At 46.0% G+C, this 20,291-nt stretch overlaps 1 protein-coding gene across 3 annotated transcripts in view; it reads right to left on the reverse strand.

Moving 5' to 3' along the window:
* Positions 1-20,023, reverse strand: part of STX16 (syntaxin 16) — a 44,206-nt gene extending 24,183 nt beyond the window's left edge. For 2 of the 3 annotated variants that reach the window (XR_013624758.1, XM_068126644.2), the window contains exons 1-6: positions 19,730-20,023; positions 16,282-16,293; positions 15,354-15,461; positions 15,044-15,184; positions 14,738-14,897; positions 11,110-11,198 (exon numbers count right to left, since the gene is read on the reverse strand). Coding sequence is in view for 2 of the 3 variants with exons in the window: in XM_068126644.2 (XP_067982745.1) it covers positions 11,110-11,198; positions 14,738-14,897; positions 15,044-15,184; positions 15,354-15,461; positions 16,282-16,293; positions 19,730-19,810 (591 nt within the window). In the remaining variant the exon portion in view is untranslated. Of the gene's footprint in view, positions 1-11,109; positions 11,199-11,512; positions 11,634-14,737; positions 14,898-15,043; positions 15,185-15,353; positions 15,462-16,281; positions 16,294-19,729 lie in introns of all 3 variants that reach the window. The other variant, XM_068126643.2, reaches the window with a different exon arrangement.
* Positions 20,024-20,291: the final 268 nt, after the last annotated feature.

Raw genomic sequence — 20,291 nt, forward strand, 5'->3', positions numbered from 1 at the left:
AATGATTGGCAGATGAGTAGTGATTGGCAAATTTTTGATTTGTTGAAATTTGATGTGCAAAATTGGTAGTGGGAGATGCCCGATGTGGTGGGATGGCAACTCTGTCATCCCTCACAAGTGGGGGCAAATGCGCTATAGCTTATGGGGTGTATGGCAGTGAAAACTAGCCCGGGTGGGTTAGGATATTGTGTGTAGGGCCCTAGAAGATGACATTAGGTAACGTTAAGGTTAGATAGTGACTGATACCTGTAGAGGGGACGCAGGTAGATTAGTATGGATGATAATGACGAGGGAGCGCAATAGTTTAAAGGGACGACTGGGAAGCGCAAGTTTCAGAGGGGAGTAGTTAGATGAGATGATGCTGTGTGAGAACTGGACAGGTGTGTGGAGTAGTGTATGAGTAGTGAGTGTTGTGGATCAGCGCGAATGCGCTTGGGGGAGAGAAGGGTGCAGGCGGCACCAAGTATGAGAGCACAGGTGTGCAAGTACAGGTGTGTGGAATACATGGAGTATTGGAATGAGTGGTGTGGAGAGAGTTGGAGTAAGTGGTACGGAGTGGTGTGCATGGTGCGAAGGTGTGGATGGGGGAAGAGTGGACCCCTTTTCACGAGTACCCGGGGAGGGTAGTTTAAAGAATAGTTAGAAGGTATAGGTAAATTGTGGTTGGATATTGGCATTTGTGGTGCGGTTGCAGAATGGTATTGTGGATGGGTGCATTAGTGTTGTGGAAATGGCTGGGCGTGTAGCCTGTTAGTGTGTGTAGTTGGTTTGGGCACTCCACCACTGTGAGGATGTCGGCCAGGTGAGGCCGCAGGTGGGCTCTGGGAGCCGTTAGTGTCAGTGGGTGCCTGAGGATCCCGGGTGTGGATCGGGCAGCCCGTGCCAGAGAGGGCACTGAGGGGGTGAGAGTGCGAGAGGGCCTTCCCCAGTTAGTTAGGTTAGGGTGAGGAGCAGGTAAGCTCGGGTGGCAACTACAGTGGTGGAGGTGTGCAGGTGGGTAGACCTGCTGGGAGAGCTACACGTCGCAGCCCAGAAATTGTGCAAGGGCACCGGGAGATGAATCGGGGGAGTGAGACCCCAAATTGAGAAGCACCACAGTTTGGTCAATGGGAATTGGTTTTTAGAACCCATAGTGTAAGTTGGCCAATGGATTGGCAGGGAAAGACCCCGGGTAATGTAAAGTTGTTAAAGTCATTTAGGAAATAGTTAGGATTGATGAACCTGTCGCACCATACGCAGCCACTTACCTGTGGTGATGATGACTCCACCCCTGTGTTCCTTAGTTCTGTGTTGCAGGAAAGGAGAATTGCTGTGTGGATTTGTGAGACGCATCACGACGTGGATGAGACATTGGGGTGATTCCATCTCTCCCTCCTTAGGAGGGACTGATGATGAATTGGTGATGGCAAATTTTGATGTTGAGTTGGAAATGGCAAATTTGATTGGTTAGGAGGGAGAGAAGACGAATTTGGTTTATGGGAGGAACGGGGAAGACAGTAGGGACGTTTGTTGATGTGTAAAGTAGATGTTTATGGGTAGTGTTGTGTTTTGTGGATACAGTAAGGGGTAAGGGAGGGGCAATGTAGGTTACCTGGTGGGGGGGGGGGGGGGGGCGTACGGTAGGAACGTACCTGTCTCACCTGGTTCCCATGTGCCCCTAGTGTGCATTACCTAGTATTGCGTGCACTTTTGCGCCCTTACCACCTTACTCACTTGTTTTCTTTTGTCTTCCACCTCCGAGGATCTGGCTTTGGGGCAGAGAGAGAGGAGAGAGAGGTGCTGGCTCCGCAGTTGTGGGCCTGTACTTTCGCTGCTTGCTGCCTGGATCGATACACCATATGGACCGCAATTTTTGTGGCCGCCCACAAGGGACCGCAGTTCTTTTGCGGGCAAGCACCACCCGTGGATGGACCTCTGGGTCAACGTGGCACCTATGCCATACAGGTGAACCACTTTTAGTTGGCCCCCTGACAGCCACAATTAAGAAATGGATGCGGTTGGCGCCTTTCTTTATTTCTAAAGAAGCCAGAAGGCCAAGTGCACTCCATGAAGGTAAGACCAGCGGCAGAACATCGGCCGGCTGCGACACCACCGGTGACCATGGACACTTAATTGTGCATTTTTATGAACACTTTATTGGTGCACCGGATGGTGCTGACTGTGTGTATGGGGTGGTGCTTTTGGTGCTTGGATGGGGTGCTCTGCACATTATTAAAGGCCGTAGGGCCACGGGGCACTCGTGGGTTGGTGTATCGATGCTGGCATGCGTGCTCTCTCTCTATGCATAACATCTGCATGTGTACCTCAAAGAACAGGTCCTGGATCGTAGTGTAAATATCAGTCTTGTGTAAATAATGCTCCCTACCGGCTGTATGTTTAGTTTGAGAATGCTTTCCGCGATTCGGTTATCCTGTGGGTGTGTTTCTGTTAGGAGAAGGGTGCAACGTCGCAGGGGGACGTATTTACTCATTTGTGAACATCTGTAAAACTGTCGCACTCAGGGTTGAGTTAATAGTAGAGGGAACTACATCTGAGTGCCACACTAACGTAGGTAAAAATTTATCGGGTCGGGACGCCCCGAGGTAGAGAAGGGTGCAATGTTGCGGATATGAGATTGGCCTCCATCCATATCCGCTTGTAAATATTCCCCTATTTCCTCCATACTTCCCAACTATCCCCAATCCCCCATTCCCTAGTCCCATTTTCTGTAAACAACACTCTGTAGACCCGACCTCCCCCTATTTCCCCCATTAAATGTCGCATCCAGGTCCACCGCATCTCACGTAGACAACTATAGGACATCTTGCTAGTTATTCTTAGTCTATGTCAGTTAAGGACTCGTTTCCATTAATTCTGACTCTTCGTTGCACCAGAATGTGATTGTATGGCACCGTTAGGAAGTTTAGGACCTCCCAATACCTCCCCGCAGCTCTTCCTCACGGTTCAGCAACAACAACAACAACAGCAACAACAACGGCGGCGGCGCGGGGAGTGCGCGTCCTCACTCCGGCTTGGTTAGCCGCCATCGAACATGTGCTCGACGGGGTTACCACGTAGGGGCTCGCCGTCAGCTCCTCGTCAAGGGCGGAGCCCGGTAACCCCCGCACCCAATGGGAGCGGCGGACCGGTCCCATCTGGGGCGGAGCCAAGCAGCCGAGGGCGTGTCACTCCCCGTTGAGCATGCGCAGGAAGAGGGAGGTGACGTCAGATGCGCCCTCAGCTTGGAGAGAAAAGGACGCCACCTCCGAGCGCCGTGACACCTCCCTGCATCTACTGGACCATGCTTTATCCTGTCCCTGAGCCAAGGTGCACCTTGTGCTATCGACTGCCTGTCCTTCCCTGCCATCAATCCCTGTGTAAGTCAGTCTTGTTCCGTTTGTCTGTGGTCTGTCTGGGATAGATAAGATTGTGTCTAAGTGCCTATCTCTTCTGTGCTTTACCTCTTACCTTGTAATCTACCCCTTTCCTCCACCACCAATTATATCCTCCTCCGGAGGTCTTGAGAACTGTACCCCTTGTGTCGTTTCATTTATCCCAGCCGTTGTGTCCTTTCCTTCATTGATTTAGCATAGCGCGATTTGGTCAACGTCGGGTGGAATCGGGTAAACTGTGCGAACACGGCGGCCATTCCGCTCGGCCCATCATAACATCTAAGCCGTGTCCGTAACAGTATGAAATGCAAGATTTTTACACGTAAATTGCACTTGCCCAGTGCACAACCGCTGCGAGAATTGACCGTCTTTAGCACAAAGTGTCTGCGTTAAGCCTAGCATGTATTAACCAGGAAGTTCCGTTAGAGGGCGGGATCCATAATAGTTCAGATCATCAATGCACAAGATACGATCAGCAAACGTCCGGAAACGGCAAGTTTTAGACCGAGTTTCTTCGCAAAACGATTTTTTTTTAAACAAGTATATATTTAAAAAAAATAGTATAAAATAGTAAATAAAAGTAGGCGGCGACTAAAAATGAAGCGGGCAGGGACGAGAAACATTTTTTTTTTTTTACTTGGCCTTAGTATTAACGCCATTATTATTATTACGAAAACAATACAACTATATTAAGAAACCTGGGCTAATTTGTCCGAAGCGACATGAAGGAGAGGCATGAAGGCAAGAAGCCGAAAGCCTATAAGTACTGTGTCGTTGGAAGATCCGCAACGTCTTTGCTTTCGATATTTGATGGTCATTTTAACAATCCCTTTGTTCGTGTTTCACATTGAATGAAAAACGTTACAAGGTAGAGCATGGTGATTGTGATACATGACAGGTTCGACGATATGTTCAGCCGGAACAAAATTGGAATCACAATGGCGGTGTGGAGTCAGCCGCCGTACAGTCGTAATGACATCAGACGTAATGACATCACCCTGTCATGTGACCAGATCCTCAGCGGTGATTAGTATACGTTTGAGGGGACATACATACAGTCACGTGAAAAAGTAAGTACACCCCATGTAAAATTTTGACTTTTTCAACATATTTCAACATACAGCTATTTGATCTTCATTTCAACAATATTGAAAGATAAAGGTGATATAATATTACAAATATCATGAAACATTTACATTTTGTAGTCCATTGTATAATTTAAATAAACATAAATGCAAATTTCGCATGTGGAAAAAGTAAGTACACCCTTGGCTCTAATAGGTGGTATTGCCCCCTTAGGCAGATACAACCTCAAGTTGGCGTTTCTTATAACTGTCTACCAGTCTCTGACATCGACTGGGAGAAATTTTTGCTCACTCCTCCATGCAGAATTATTTCAGCTGTGCGATTTTTGAGGGGTTTCTTGCATGCACAGCTCGTTTCAAATCCCCCCACAACATCTCGATGGGATTTAGATCCGGGCTTTGACTTGGCCACTCCAGAACCCTCCATTTCTTTCTTTTCAGCCATTCCTTGATGGATTTACTGGTATGTTTACGGTTTTTCTTTTGGATACAAGATCGAGGCTCGTGAAAGAGCCAACATTCATCACACAGAAAGACAAACCGACACATAAAACATATAACATGGGGAGCGGCAGACAAGATGGGGAGAGAGGGGGAAGGACACAAACACAATATTTGAGAGCAGGAACATCGAGAGATCTGTGAGAGGGAGAGGGCTTTGGGGGGGGGGGGGGAGGCATGGGAAGGGGGTGGGGGTGGGAGATGTATAAAACATATGGACACTGCCAGGACTTCCAGGAAAGAAGTTGGAATTTCAAACAAGGTGGATCTGGGGTGAATTAGCAGGGGTAGAAAAGATCAAGGTTTTGGATGGGGGAAGATAAGAGATGGTGGTGAACAGCTGTTTTAAAGACCTGGAGGGAGGAGTGGGATTGAAGGGAGTGTGGGAGTTTGTTCCAGAGGCAGGAGAAAAGGGGAATGAAAGAGTGAAGGTGAGCAGAGAGCCGAGATTTCGGCAGTTTAACCATCAGAGGCTTGCTGGCAGATCTTGTGCGACCTGTAGGAATATTTGGGGGACAAAGCACAGAGAGAGCTGGGGGAGCAAGGCCGGAGAGGAGTCGGTAGAAGACAAAGACCACCTACCTGCCTGCGGTGAGTGAGTGGCCCTCGGAGATAGCTTCTTCGCGGGAGATTCCAATGATTCTGAAAGCTTTGGTTTCAACAGCGTGAAGCCGAGCTGGGTGTGAGGCTGGAGCACGGGCCCATAGGGGAGAACAGTATTCCATTGAGCTGCGGATGAAAGCCTTGTATGTGGTGAGGAGCTCAGGTGTGCCTAGGAAGGACTTCACACGACGGAGGATGCCCAGTCGGCGACTGGCTTTGGAGGCCAGCTTGGAAATGTGGTTTTCCCAAGAAAGATCATGACAGATAGTGAGACCCAAAAGCTTGAGCGACAGAACTTCTTGGAGAGGATTGTTGAGAAAGTAGAAGGGAGGGTTGTCCAGTCGATCTTTTCGGAGAGACATAGTAAGAGTGTGAGATTTGTCAGGATTGAAAGACATGTTCCACTTGTTTGACCAGTCTGTGATTTTGTCCAGGTCTTCAGAGAGTGAGGAGGCTGCAGACTGCCGATCTGAGGGAAGAGGAATGGAGCGGCAGAGAGTGGAGTCATCAGCAAAGAGATAGAGAGGATTTTCCAGAGAGTCGGAGAGATCATTGATAAAGACCAGAAAAAGCACAGGGCCCAGAACACTGCCTTGGGGAACTCCAGCCTGAACAGGAAGGGGAGATGAGAGAAATCCATTCAGGGTCACACGTTGACTACGACCAGAGAGGAAGTCCGCAAGCCATGCATGGAGATTTCCATGGATACCATAGGAGGAGAGTTTGGTGAGCAGAGCTGGGTGCCAGACCGTATGGAAGGCACGTGATATGTCAAGGGAGACAGCTCTGATTTCCTGTTTGGCATTGAGGACCTCCATCCATTGTTGAGACAGCAGAAGCAGCATGTCCAGAGTAGAATGACCTGGTCTGAATCAAAATTGATGATCGGAGATCAAGCCATTGGAGAAGAGGAAGGATTTGATATCTGAAGCAATGATGGATTCCATGACTTTGCTGATAATCGGGAGCAGGCTGCTTGGTCTTTAGTTGCAAGGATCTGTTTTTGCACATTTTTTGTGTAAAGCGGTAATGTTTGCTGATTTCCAGGATGCTGGCAGATGACCTTGAGCAAAAGAGAGGGTGAATAGAACAGAGAGAGGGTGAGATAGAGCAGCAGAGCAGGATTTTAGGACCCGTGGGCTGATGCCGTCTGGTCCAGTTGCAGAATCAGAGTCAAGGTTTGACAAAAACTCCTCCACCTTGTCAGGAGAGAAGGACACAGAGTCCAGGAGCAGTTGGGTTCGACTGGGTAAGGTGGGAACAGAGAGAGATGGGTTTGGGACACAAGATTTTGAGGCAAACACAGAGTTGAGGCATTCGGCTTTGTCACATGCGGTGTCAACTGTGTAGCCATTTGAGGTAAGGGAGGGGATGGAGGGGGAACAAACACCAGAAACGGATTTGACCAGACGCCACCAGGATTTGGAGGAAGGAGACAGGTTTGATAGTTCATTCTTGAGTGTGGAGAGATAGTGCTTCCTCGCACTCCTGAGGGTAGACACACACTTGTTCCGAGCTTGGTGGAAGGAACTGAGATTGCCTTCAGTTGGATTAGCCTTCCAAGAGGCAAAGGCAAGTTGTTTCAGAGCTTCAAGGCAACAAGATTCAGTGTACCATGGACGGGAGGAAGGGTAAGACAACTGAAGACGAGATGGGATAAATCTGTGCATGAGAGAGAGAGCAGTTTGCTTTGGAAGAATTCCCAGGAAGAATTGATGTCAGAGGCAGTGGAGATGGGAGACCAGTCCAGATGATCGATGGCTGCTTGAAGACCGTGCCAGTTGGCCTGAGTGAAATGCCAGACTCGTCGACGCTGAGGAGGCTCTCTGAGAATGGTCAGAGAGATGTCCACTTTAACAAGCACATGATCAGAAGAACCAATTGGAGCAGAAGAAGAGCAGAAGACATTAGCAGGGAAGTTTGTCATAACTCATAACCAAGTCGAGAAGAGAAAATACTCCATTGACTGAGATCCGGGTCGGGAAATTGACAGATTGTGTCAATCCCAGTGAGTCACAGAAGTCCTTTGCTGAGGTGCCATGGCTGGTGAGAGAGGTACCCACACCCAGCCAACTGGCATGGTGACAACTGAAATCACCACATATGAGGAAGAGAGGGTTGGGATGGGTAGATAGAAGTTGGTCCATATTATCAGACAGCGAGATGTAGATGGAGTCATCACTGTTTGGTGGACGGTACAACACACATATGAACAAAAGGTGGGAGCGGAGAGGAAGCCGTAGCCAAAGGTACTCCTGGGGGTGAGGTGGAGAGAGGGCAGTGCAAGTAGAGTGAGGAAGAGAGTTTTTGATAAAGATAGCCACCCCACCTCCAGGACGAGGCTCACGTCTATCATACCGGAGGAGGGTGTAACCTGGGAGAGATACCAAGGAATCAGAGACATCATGAAGGAGGAACTTACTTTTTCCACATGCGAAATTTGCATTTATGTTTATTTAAATTATACAATAGATTACAAAATGTAAATGTTTCATGATATTTGTTATATTATATCACCATTATCTATCAATATTGTTGAAATGAAGATCAAATAGCTGTACGTTGAAATATGTTGAAAAAGTCAAAACTTTACAAGGGGTGTACTTACTTTTTCACGTGACTGTACATACATACATACAAACATACAGACGGACAAACACTGTTCAAGACGGCTTTGCCCTGTGGGATACGCCGTAAAAATAAAAACATAAAAAGTTACCAACAGCGAGACTGGGAATGGGTTATCAATTAAACAATATCAAGCAAATGATATAGATGCCTTTACTGATCAATGGCAATGTAGGTTATAAGTGAAACAAATAGGAGAATGATTCTTGAGAGAACAATTGCACAACAAGTCGAGCTACATTCAAAGTACACCACCCCTATGCTAAATAAATAACATATCATCCAGCCCACAACATTGCCGGTGCGCCTTTGGCAACAGGCGATGCTGCCGTGCAGCACATTGAGGTGGAATTGCAAGGGAGTTGTGTGCAATGAATGATTGATTAATTGTGTAATTAAAATTAATAAACAATAATCGTAAAATAATTAATCTCAATTGGCTAATAGCATATCTAAACCACCATTGTTTCATCCGAATCTAACCTTTTGAAAAGCAATTAATTAAATAATTAACTAATCGAAAAATTAAACATATTAATCGATTAATTGATGAATCAACAAATCCAAAATTTATTATTTAGCCAAATCACCAAAAATTTATAACAACATTTATAGCCAAATCACTTGGTCACTGTCGTGTCCGAATATCAGCTTCCTCGCTCAAAAGGTGCCTGAGATATTACCCAGATGAGAAAGGAAATAAATAAGTACTTAATAAATCGATAATAATTAAGTAATGAATCAAACGATTAATCAAGAAATAAAAAAATATTGTTTTGCCAAAGTAATTGTTCACTCTTCTGCCCAAATTTCAGCCTTCCTAGCTCAAAGAATGGCTGAGATAACGCCCAGACAAACGAACAAGAAAGAAAACACGAAAGAAAGAAAACAAACAAGAAAGAAAACAAACAAGAAAGAAAACAAACAAGGCCTTCGGCACCCGGCGATTACATTGTGCAGCGCCTGGAGATGGAATAGAGAAGGGTGGGGTACAATATTGTACAAACTGCACATCATGTTTGAACATGTATGAATTGTGTGTACTGTTTTAAAAACCAGGGACGAGTTTGTACGATGAACCTGAGTGACGAGTGTCTGCTGCCGCAGAAGACTCATGTCTGTGTTGCCTGTCCTTTTCAAAACAGTTCATACCATATTGCGAATGCTTTCTTCTATGGATGCCACGGTTTGACACCTTTATGAAGCAAACACCTTACAACTCCTAGCTGCTCTGAAATTGCGCTCTTTTGTAGTGGGGCAGCCACCTTTTAGCATGATTAGTAGCGCCACATGTGGGGAAGTCGGGTACTAAGTAGCGAACAAATGACTTGCACTTGCCTCTACAATATTGCACATAATACACTTATATAACATACATGCATTGCCGGATTAACCATTAGGCAGACAAGGCATGTGCCTTAGGGCCAGCCAAAAATTCGGGCCACAAAAATGGACAAGCAGTTTTCGTCAATTTTTATTATTTTAAACAAATTATTTCTAATTTCTGTCCCTGCCAGGGTAATATATGTATCTCAATTTTCGCAAATATTTTCAAGGTGCGCTACATCACTGTATAGTGTTTAATGTGGTTTGTATTTTATAATAAAAGGTTTTAAAACTTATACATCTGATGTTCTATTTGCAGATTCGGGCCAGACGGGCCAACAAAAATTCAAAGTTAATACATTTTATGTCATCATTGACCAACTGCGAAGTGCATTGCAGAAACGCATAGAGGCGTATTCTGTAGTGCTGCAGCGGTTTGGCGTTCTGACAGAGTTTGACTCTATAACCGACGAGGATATCAACACTGCTATTACAGGGCTTGTCAGTGTGTATCACAAGGATCTGAATACTGATTTTGCGTCAGAGTTCCGTCAGTTCATTTGCTGGTATAAAGACCAACTGCCCTCAAGTTCCCCCTCAACAGGGTGTGCACAGGCACAGCATATGTTTGAGCTGCTGCACACCACTGGAGTTCATGCAGCCTTTCCAAACACTGCAGTGGCTTTCTGAATGTACTTAGCACTGATGGCCACCAATTGCTCAGGAGAACCCTCATTTTCGCAGCTAAGGAGAATCAAAGATGTGAAGCGTTCTACCATGCATCAACAGCGTCTTGGTGCATTGGCCCTTTTGTGCATTGAAAGTGATTTGCTAAGACGGAACTGGACTTCAGTTCCGTAATTGAAGAGTTTGCAGTTGTAAACGCGCGCAAGGTTACAATCTAAGGTCTAGTAAACTGTAAAGCAAAGTGCCAAATCTGTGCGTGTTTTGTCATGCATATATTCATACACTGCAAATTGTATAGACTAAACTAGTTTGAAAGTAGTTTCTTTTCACATTAAATATTTGTCTTTTTTTGTATTAAATATTTTGTTCATGAATCAGTTCATCTTTTGTCTGGGGTCCATTTCCATGAGCCCGATATCTAATTTAAATTGTTCAGGCCATTCTCTAAAATTTCAAAATGTGCCTCAGGGCCAGCCGAGGCTTAATCCGGCATTTTATGGTCCCTAATAGTGCCGGATACATGCACTATTAGGGACCATAAAATTCACTTTATTTATTGACGTCGCTTAGTATTTTCAAATGTGGCATTCATTGATTTACTGAGCGATCTGTGTTGAGCTGTCTAGTCATCCTACTTGTAATCTGAAATGGATTTTTTCAGGTCCCTCCCCAAGCCCCACCCACCCCTCTCCCACCACATCTGCACAATTAAAATTTTATCTTTGGATCACCAGTCGACTCCAGACTGACAAAAAATAATCCAAAGTGGTACAAAATCGATTTAGTCCAACAAGCGATATTTTTTCCTCACATAGTCATTTTTTCGTGAGGCATCACAACAATGGGTCAAATGTTTTACGTAGTCTCCTTATGTGTGTGTGTGTGTGTGTATTTATGTGTGTGTTCACCTTATCATACAATTCGTCAAGCTCTGCCTGTTCCAGGAGGCCTCCCATTTCAAAAAAGCCCTCTGATCGTTCTTCTCTGCTCTTCATTCCTAGTAAATGAATAGGAGAGAGAAAGATGAGGGTATGGAGAATGTGGATGTGTTGAGATAAATGTGAGGAGTTGTGGTACAAATCATTTAAGTTAGGGATGAAAGAATAGGAAAATAACCAAATCAAAGTCGTATTCGACAAGGAAGAGCAACTACCTGGTGTATACCCCGGTTTACAATAGGTACACCGTATCCCTGCGTGTCGTAAGAGGCGACTAAAAGGGTTGGCGTCAGGAAGGGCATCCGGCCATAAAACAATGCATCAAAAAGGGAACCATTACAATTACATATGGGCAGGGTTCAGCCCGAAGTACCCCGTGGGGGACCCCACTCCCTCTCGTCAAAACTCAAGGTGGAGAACCCGATCGAAGCAAGGGTGGAAATCACTCCATTTATGACGACGAAACGTCTGATGCCCGACGTGGAGATCGGTTTCTGAGGTTTGGGGCATGGAATGTAGGGACAATGACAGGGAGATCAGGAGAAGTGGTGGAAGTATTGGTCAGAAGAAGAGTGGACATATGTTGTGTGTAGGAGAAGAGATGGAAGGGAAGTGGTGTGAGAATGGTGAAGGGTAGGCAGGGACATAAATACAAGTTTGTGTCGCAAGGGTGCCCAGAAGGCGTCAATGGTGTTGCTGTCCTGTTTTCTGAGGAGTTTGTAGACAGTGTGGTGAGTGTGCCTAAAGTGAGTGATAGGTTGATGATGGTGAAAATGATGATTGGAAAGCTCTTGGTGAACGTCATCTCGGGATATACTCCGCAGGTTGGTCGGAGCGATGAAGAGAAGGACACGTTCTGGTGTGCAATAGAGAAGCTGATGGAAAACGTGAAAGATGAGGAAGTTGTTATGGTAGGAGGAGACCTAAATGGACATGTGGGAAGGAGTATGGACGGTTTTGAGGGAGTCAATGGGGGTTACGGATATGGTGTGAGGAATGGAGAACGTGAAAGGATTTTGGAGTTTGCTGATGGAGCTGATTTGTTGATTTTTAATACTCAGTTCCAGAAAGCGGATAATAAGCTTGCGACATACACGTCAGGACGTCAGGTGGTTCGATGACAACCGTTGATTACCTGATGGTGCGTAGGCGAGATAGGAAACACCTCCGGGACACAAAGGTGATCCGGGGGAGGCGACTGTTTCACAGCACCACTTGGTTGTCTGAGACATAAGGGTGAAAGGTGCGAGGAGAGCTCGGCGGGTGAAGTACCAACCGAGAATGAAGGTGTGGAGGTTGAAAGAGGTGACAGTGAGGGAGGCATTAAAAGAGAGGCTGAGTATGGCCGAGGATGATGTGGTTGAGCTTGAAAATGGTTGGATGTCAATGAAAGATAGTCTGTTGGGAGCCGTTGGTGAGGTATATGGATGGACAAAAGGACCACAGAGGCACTCGGAAACATGGTGGTGGGATGATGAAGTTGGAAAGAGGATTGACAAGAAGAGGAAGAAGTTCAAGGAGTGGCAGAAGGCAAAGGATAATATGGGGGCAGAAAAGGCAGAGCATGAAAGTTATAAGGCAGCCAAGAAGGCTGCAAAGAAAGAGGTAGCAAAGGCGCAGGAGGCATGTAGGAAAATTTTCGGAGAAAGCTTGGATTTGGAAGAGGGTCAGAGAGCGGTATTCAGGATTGCAAAGCAGATAGTGAAAAAGAGGTGTGATGTGATGGGGGTGAGTTGCTTGAAGGATGAAGTTAGACTAATCGTTGTGGACCCAGATGGAAGAGATATATGGAAATGCTGTTGAATGCAGAGAATGAATGGGATGGCAACAAAGAGAGTAACCCAGTTTTAGGGAAGATAACTGAGAAGGAAGTTGAGGAATCGATAAAAGCAATGAAGAGTAGAAAAGTGGGAGGGCCGACGGGAGTTGTGGGAGATATGTCGAAGGCAGCAGGAAGTTGGGGAGTGAAGAGAATGACAGAGATCTGCAATCTGGTGGTGATAGAAGGCCGCATTCCAGTGGAATGGGAACTCAGTACCGTCGACCCTCTATACAAGGGGAAAGGTGACCCTCTGGACTGTGGCTCGTATCGAGCGATAATGTTATTGGAGCATGGAATGAAGGTATTGGAAAGGGTGTTGGAGAGGAGGATAAGGAAGAAAGTGAAGATCGACGAAATGCAGATTGGATTTATGCCAGGAAGAGGAACGACAGACGCGCTTTTGATTGTAAGGCAGTTTCAGGAGAAGTACATGGAGAAGAGGAAGAAGTTTTTTCTTTGGTTTGTTGATCTGGAGAAAGCATTTGATAGGGTTCTATGTGTAGTTGTGACATGGGCATTGAGGAAGTTAGGAGTGGAGGAATGGTTGATCAGAGTGGTGATGGCAATGTACGAAAGAGCGCGCACATTTGTATGGACGAAGGACGGGAACAGTGGTGTGTTTGAGGTGAAGGTGGGAGTGCATCAGGGGTCGGTACTAAGTCCACTACTATTTGTAGCTGTGATGGAGGTGCTGGCCCCGAACGTAAATGATGGTTTACCGTGGGAGTTGTATGCAGATGATCTGGTGTTGATTGCGGAGAGTATGGATGGACTGAAGGAGAAGATGAACAAGTGGAAGGAATGTATGGAGGCAAAAGGTCTGAAGGTGAATATCAGAAAGACGAAGATGGTGGCAAGTGGTAAAGCATGTGGTGAGGTGGAAAGAACTGGGAAGTGGCCATGTGCTGTGTGCAGGAAGGGTGTCGGAGTGAACTCCATTCAATGTACAATATGCGCTGAGTGGGTTCATCAAAACATGTAGTGGTCTGAGAGGGTCATTAACCAGTGTGGCAGCTACATTCAAGTGTAAGGTGTGCACAGAGGGAGCTGCAGATGGAGGAAATGTTGAGTTGGATCTTGGAGACGGCGTGAAGCTGGAAGGTGTGAAAACATTTTGTTACCTCGGAGACATGCTGAATGGAGAGGTGGATCAGACTCCGCAACGGTTGCTAGAGTGAGATGTGCACGGAAAAAATTTCGGGAACTGAGTGGCGTGCTGACGAGGAAGGGAGTGTCCTTGAAGCTGAAGGGAAAGGTGTATGCTGCATGTGTGAGAAGTGTTATGATTTATGGGAGCGAGACATGGGTAATGAATGTAGAGCAGCAACGAAGGCTGGAGAGGGTGGCACTGCGAATGGTTCAGTGGATGTGCGGAGTATCGTTGAGAGAGAGGAAGACAAATGTTGAATTGCGAAAGATGATGAGAATAGAGCCTGTGGTGGATGCTGTGAAGAGAAACAGGTTGAGATGGTTTGGTCATGTGTTGAGGAAGGATGAAAGTGACTGGGTGAGAAGAGTGATGGAAATGAATGTAGAAGGAAGTGGAGAACGGGCAAGACCGATAAAGACTTGGCTAAAGGTGGTGGAAGAAGAAATACGGACAAGGGGGTTAACAAGGGGAGATGTAGAAAATAGGGCAAAATGGAGGAGATTGTCATGAGGCCCGTCAGGCTAACCCCCACTCTAGCAGGGAAAATGGCCTTAAAATGCCTGTTGTGTTGTTTTTGTTGTGAAGAGCAACTATAAGAGGACACAAGACCTGTGTGTATTTCTCACTGTGCAGGTACGTGGACTGTGCATGGCGGAAGGTGATGGATAGTTCTTGCAAGCTCTGTGCCAAAGAGCTCACCACATTGGCAAGCACTTGGTCGTTCATGCCACGCCCACCTCCCTGCCTCTGGAGACTCTGGACAGCACGCTGGCACCGGTGGAACATCTGGGCGTTGAGCAGAAAAAGGAAAAAAATAAAAACAAGAATCATGGAGAGTACAGTACTCGAGCAAAGAGTAGAAAAAATGGAAAGTGCACGAGCTTGAAAGCTCTAATGGTGGCACAACGATGTGGCAAAAATAATGCATCCACCTGAGTGATCTCCTGTGTGCTGATCTCAATGGTGTGCTCCTCAGTGCTGACGTCGTCCAGTGTAGGTCGATTCAGGTGTTTGTCATGCAGAACAGCCAGCTCCCTTAGCTTGCTCTTTATTCGTATCACGTCAAAATGGACCTTACCAAAATGTTGGATAAAAAGTCGATAATATTGTAAATGCCATGGAAGATGGCAGATCATTATGAAATACCACAATGTTGACAACATCGTCGGATAAATGTTTTGATGTGGAACGAAAGCAGGTGCAATATGAATATTGATTATATGAAGGAAAGAGGGAATTCACCTCATCCATTGAATCAATCCAGTCAGGTGGTACACGTTTGACTGCACCAATGGCTGCGTCTGCATCACTGCCAATTCCTGGCACCAATGCCATGCGATCTTCGGCGATCTTCAGTTAAACAGAAAAACACGGCACTGACAATGTCATCAAAAAACTTTTGGCTTTTGCCCTCGTGCTTCATAGCAATGAAATTGGTTTTGCAGGCTTATCAGAACATTTGTTTCAGCACTACAATAAATATGAAATGGGGGATAATTTCTTAAAATGAAGAAAAAAAAAATAGCTGTCAACATTATTGCAAGGAAATTGCATACCACAAAGTTTGATAAATCAGGGATTGTTAATGTATGGCAGTGGTCCGCATGGAGTGAGGAAGCTGTGCTCTGTGTGGAGCAAGGGTGCTGTTCGTGGGGAATGCTCCACATGTGGAGTGAGGATGCTGTGCGCGAGGAATGCTCCACATGTGAAGCGAGGGTGCTGTGCGTGAGGAATGCTCCACATGTGAAGCGAGGGTGCTGTGCGTGAGGAATGCTCAGCATGTAGAGTGAGGGTGCTGTGCGTGAGGAATGCTCCACATGTGGAGCGAGGGTGCTGTGCGTGAGGAATGCTCTGCATGTGGAGTGAGGGTGCTGTGCGTGAGGAATGCTCCACATGTGAAGTGAGGGTGCTGTGCGTGAGGAATGCTCCACATGTGGAGCGAGGGTGCTGTGCATGAGGAATGTTCCACATGTGGAGCGAGGGTACTGTGAGGAATAATCCACCAGTGGAGCGAGGGTGCTGTGCATGGGGAATGCTCCACACAGAGCGAGAATGAAGTGTATGAAGAATGAGGTTTCTGCGTGCGAGGAAGAGTCTGCTATGTGCAAGCCTGTTCCAGGTCAGAAGTGTAATGTCATTAAAAAAAAAAAGAACCCAAACCTTCACGTACCTCATCCAGTTCCTGTAGTCAGTCATGCCAGGTGTTATTCAGGAAAGTAAAAATGCAACAAAAGGGGGAGGGTTTGTGAAGGAAGACAGAATTTTGAAAGGTTGAGTTTCAGATGTTATAAATAAAATAACACGTATGAATCATTATGTTCCAACAGCGTACCTACACCTTCAGCAACACCACAATCACAACTCATACCTTCATTGAGTACTCATAATAAAAAATACTCAATGTACAAAAATTAATATTGTATAGATGGAAGAAAGTATGTACGTAGTTGGTTCGGCAGTTTGTAAAATTTTCGAAGTTCTCTTATTGGTTGTTTAAGGTGTATCCATGTCCTTGCTCATTAACTAGGTTGCGCAGTGGGTCGTCCAGGGTGAGGCAAAACAGGAGGGGTGAAAGGCTGTCACCCTGGAAAATCTCACATTGTATCGTCCGCATACAATATCCTCCCCATAATATCCCTCATGTTTACCTTCCTGCTTACCAGCTCCATCACCACGTTGAACACGAGTCAAACAAGTGTGCTAAAACAGGTGAAGGAGAAACATTCTACAGCAATGTTTCTTGCCTTTTGAAGCTGCTTTTCTCCAATATCCACCGAGTCACCCGATCAATCCCAGATCTTGTAACTATCCGTTGGGGCTGGAAGGATGGCCGAGGGGTACACAAACTTGCCTCAGAGGCATCTTGCCCGAGTTCAAATCTAAACTCAGCGATAAACTGTCACAGTTATATTCCGCAGGCAGGTCAATACAACAATGTATGCGCCGTCCATTAGACTGCTAATATATAATTGTCGGCAGAAGTTAACATTAAAGATCCCACAACGTGTTTCAAAACAGAAGTGAGTTATCACTGGCACCCTCAACATATTACAAAGTCGTTGCTGGTTCCTCAAATTCTGCAAACTGCAGCTGCTTTGAACCGGTTGAAGGAGGAAAAAAAGTAAGTTGTAAGACGGGTGCGGAAAAAAAACACTTGGTCAAGGAAGACCATCTATCTAATACATACACAACGCATATCTATCCACATATAATATTGTTGCGGATCTCAGCGCCGGCCTTCTCCCCTTACCAAGGGGGGATTAGTCCTTGTGTCCTGACTGACCAGGCGCGACCCGAGGCCTACGACGTCCTTTCCGGACAGCACTAAATAGGGTTGTAGGACCAGATTCGCTATTACCTAAGTACTAGCGCTGCCCTGAAACGAGGAGATAAGCCTCGCACAAATCACGTGTGTTGGTGGATACGCCGAGCGGTAGCGAACACGTAATCCGAGCCGTTATCAATTACTAGACCCCGATCCAAGCGGTTCTTATTCGTGCCACGCTTACCCAATGGAGAAATCACAGAAGCGGTCTAATTGGGAAGAAAGGAAGAACAGAATTTATTCACACTATTTACAATGATGAGAAGAAGCAGAGACACGGTGCAGCTTTAAAAACAGTCTTAACTTACTCCCAGGACAAACGGGCCCGTCTCACACACAGACACACTCACACAGGGCTTGCTGATGAAGGTCGGCACGTCCAGGGATGGATGGCACGTCCACGGATTGTCAGCTCTCTCCCCGGTCCCCAGCTCGTACCGCGAAGATGGATCCCGTAGCAGGCAGGAGCTCTCCGCGTGTCGTTGGCGCACATGGGACAATACGGGGTGAACGGTAGGGTCTGGGACCTGGCGGTTAACACTGGCGGCTATTGCCGCGTTCACTCGCGTGGCTGCGTACGTAATAGGCGAACGTAACAATGCGTACGTAACAGTTCAATAGCCTCGAAGCGCTAACACAATGAAGTGCTCTCAATGTGCTCCCAACCAGCCCTCTAAAATTCCTTCAAGCAAGTGCCTTTCCAACCAGTCCTCCGAGTCCTTTGACAAAGCGCAATTCCTTCAAGTCCTCTCTCATAAGTCCTGACCAAGTCCTGTCCAAGGGCTTTGTGCGGTGACTTTTATAGGCCCGCCCCACGAACCTTCTAGCACTTGCCAGACGCATCTAACCACGCCCTATCACGCCATGCCCTTAGAGCCCTGGTTGGCTGGTGGCCCTTACCGTCATCGCCTCTGACGCGCTCCTTGACGCCGCTCCACCCCGACCCCGCGCTCCCCCCTCTTCTCAGGCCTACCTCGTGTTACCCGACTAGCGAGCGAACAAAGGGCAGCGAATGCTGCGGGCAACCAAAGCGTACCAGAATGCTGCGGGCAGCCAAAGCGTAACGAATTGAGGGATCAGCCAAATGGGCCGCGGGATCAATTATGCCCATAGGTGGAATTGGAGGGTGGATGCAAAATGAAAGGACCTAAACTCATGTCGTTACACAACACAGATATTACTCGGGGAATGGCTTATACTTACACATACTATGACATAACTAATACTCTAAGTGGGCCTACGTGTTGCTCGTAGACTAACTATGGGGGGGGGGAAACCCTTAGCCTTTAATGATGTCATATGTACAAATCTCAAAACCGTAGCAATATGATACACTTAACTAAACAGATACTTGAAAAATAACTATCGTTATACTAAAGGTTAATTAATTATTTAACCCCGAGGAGCCCTAACCACAACATTATGACACCGGTATTGTTATCGTAAATATGAATGATCATCGCTCATGATGACAACAAGCTATAATGTATATTCGCACAAAGCAATCTGAGTTGATTCATTAACAACCAAGTCATCTGGTTTCAATGACACCTCAAAGAACACAAATCCACCACAATATATTACACAACTTTAACAACTTTTATTGTAACATACGAGCAACGGTACTGGCCCTATGGGCGGGGCTTCAATTGGGAAGCCCAAATGAAAAGGCAAAATATCAGAAATTGAAGGCTTTTTTTTATTTTAAACGATTCATATAACATCTGTTGAATCATATCACACGCAAATCATCAAAATCTAAACAGTACATGGCGCCCATTTTGAAAAAAGATTGAATTCTGCAAAACGGAAGCGGCCACTACACGTCTTTCTCGGTCGCACGTTTATGTGCGAAGAGTGCGATCCGAATCTGTAACACGGAAGCCGCCGCTACACCTGTTTCTCAGTTGCTTTGCACACGCTGCCATGTTACTTCGGAGCCGCACGTTTATATAGATTATAGGAAGAGTTCGTCAGGAGTCGATCTACTCTCTCCTGGTACGTAGAATAAACAGTATTTGTAGAATTTCAACAAAAGCCACATCACTGTTCATATCGGTAAATATTATTCCATAGTGTTTGGAAAACTGGAAAATTGGAAAAACAATATAGCCTATTTTACTCCAGGGAGTCCCAGAACGTTGCGATCGGTTCAGCCGTTTTTGTGGTACCTTCGAACGGACAGACATTTAGTGAATTATAGTAAGATACAGTCCATATCTCCTTCAGATTGGCTATCACATCATGACCAATCACACCGAGACAATCACTTATTGCCCATGCTCTCGGTGACCTGTTCGTGGAGAAGTAGACGTCTGTGCGCCGCGTTGTTCCGCAGCAGCACAAACACCTCGGTCAAGCTGCGGCTCGCCATGTCGGTGCTCGCCAAGCGCACTTCTTCCTCGTACTACTATCCCTCCAGATTCCTATCTCTTGTTCGGCTTTGCCTTTCTCAACAAACCCTTTGTATGGCGCGTTTGTGCTTAAAGCGTTACATTCCCCTCGTTAATCGTATATATTGCGCCGATACTTGTGGACCTACTGTAAACCACAACACTTCCGGACACAACACATGCCGCTAACGTCTTTGGTTAAAGGTTTTGCAAAGTGTTAGTGAATTAATTGTTATGTATGCTTTACGTGCCTTTATGTTATTTGTTTTTAAAATATTTCTTGCATGAAGCGCGCAGCTGAGGACATCTAAATAATTAATTTAATGAGCAGACCATTTTGGGCGTTGCATAACTGAAACCGCTGTTCACTATGATGTATTCAAATTTATTTTCATTTCGTAAAACCAGGCTTTGTTCACAAAATATTTATCATGAGGAGTATTAGGTAGTATATATGACGAT

Source organism: Myxine glutinosa, chromosome 10, assembly GCF_964187855.1.
Source record: "Myxine glutinosa chromosome 10, kmMyxGlut1.1, whole genome shotgun sequence".
Lineage (NCBI taxonomy): Eukaryota > Metazoa > Chordata > Myxini > Myxiniformes > Myxinidae > Myxine > Myxine glutinosa.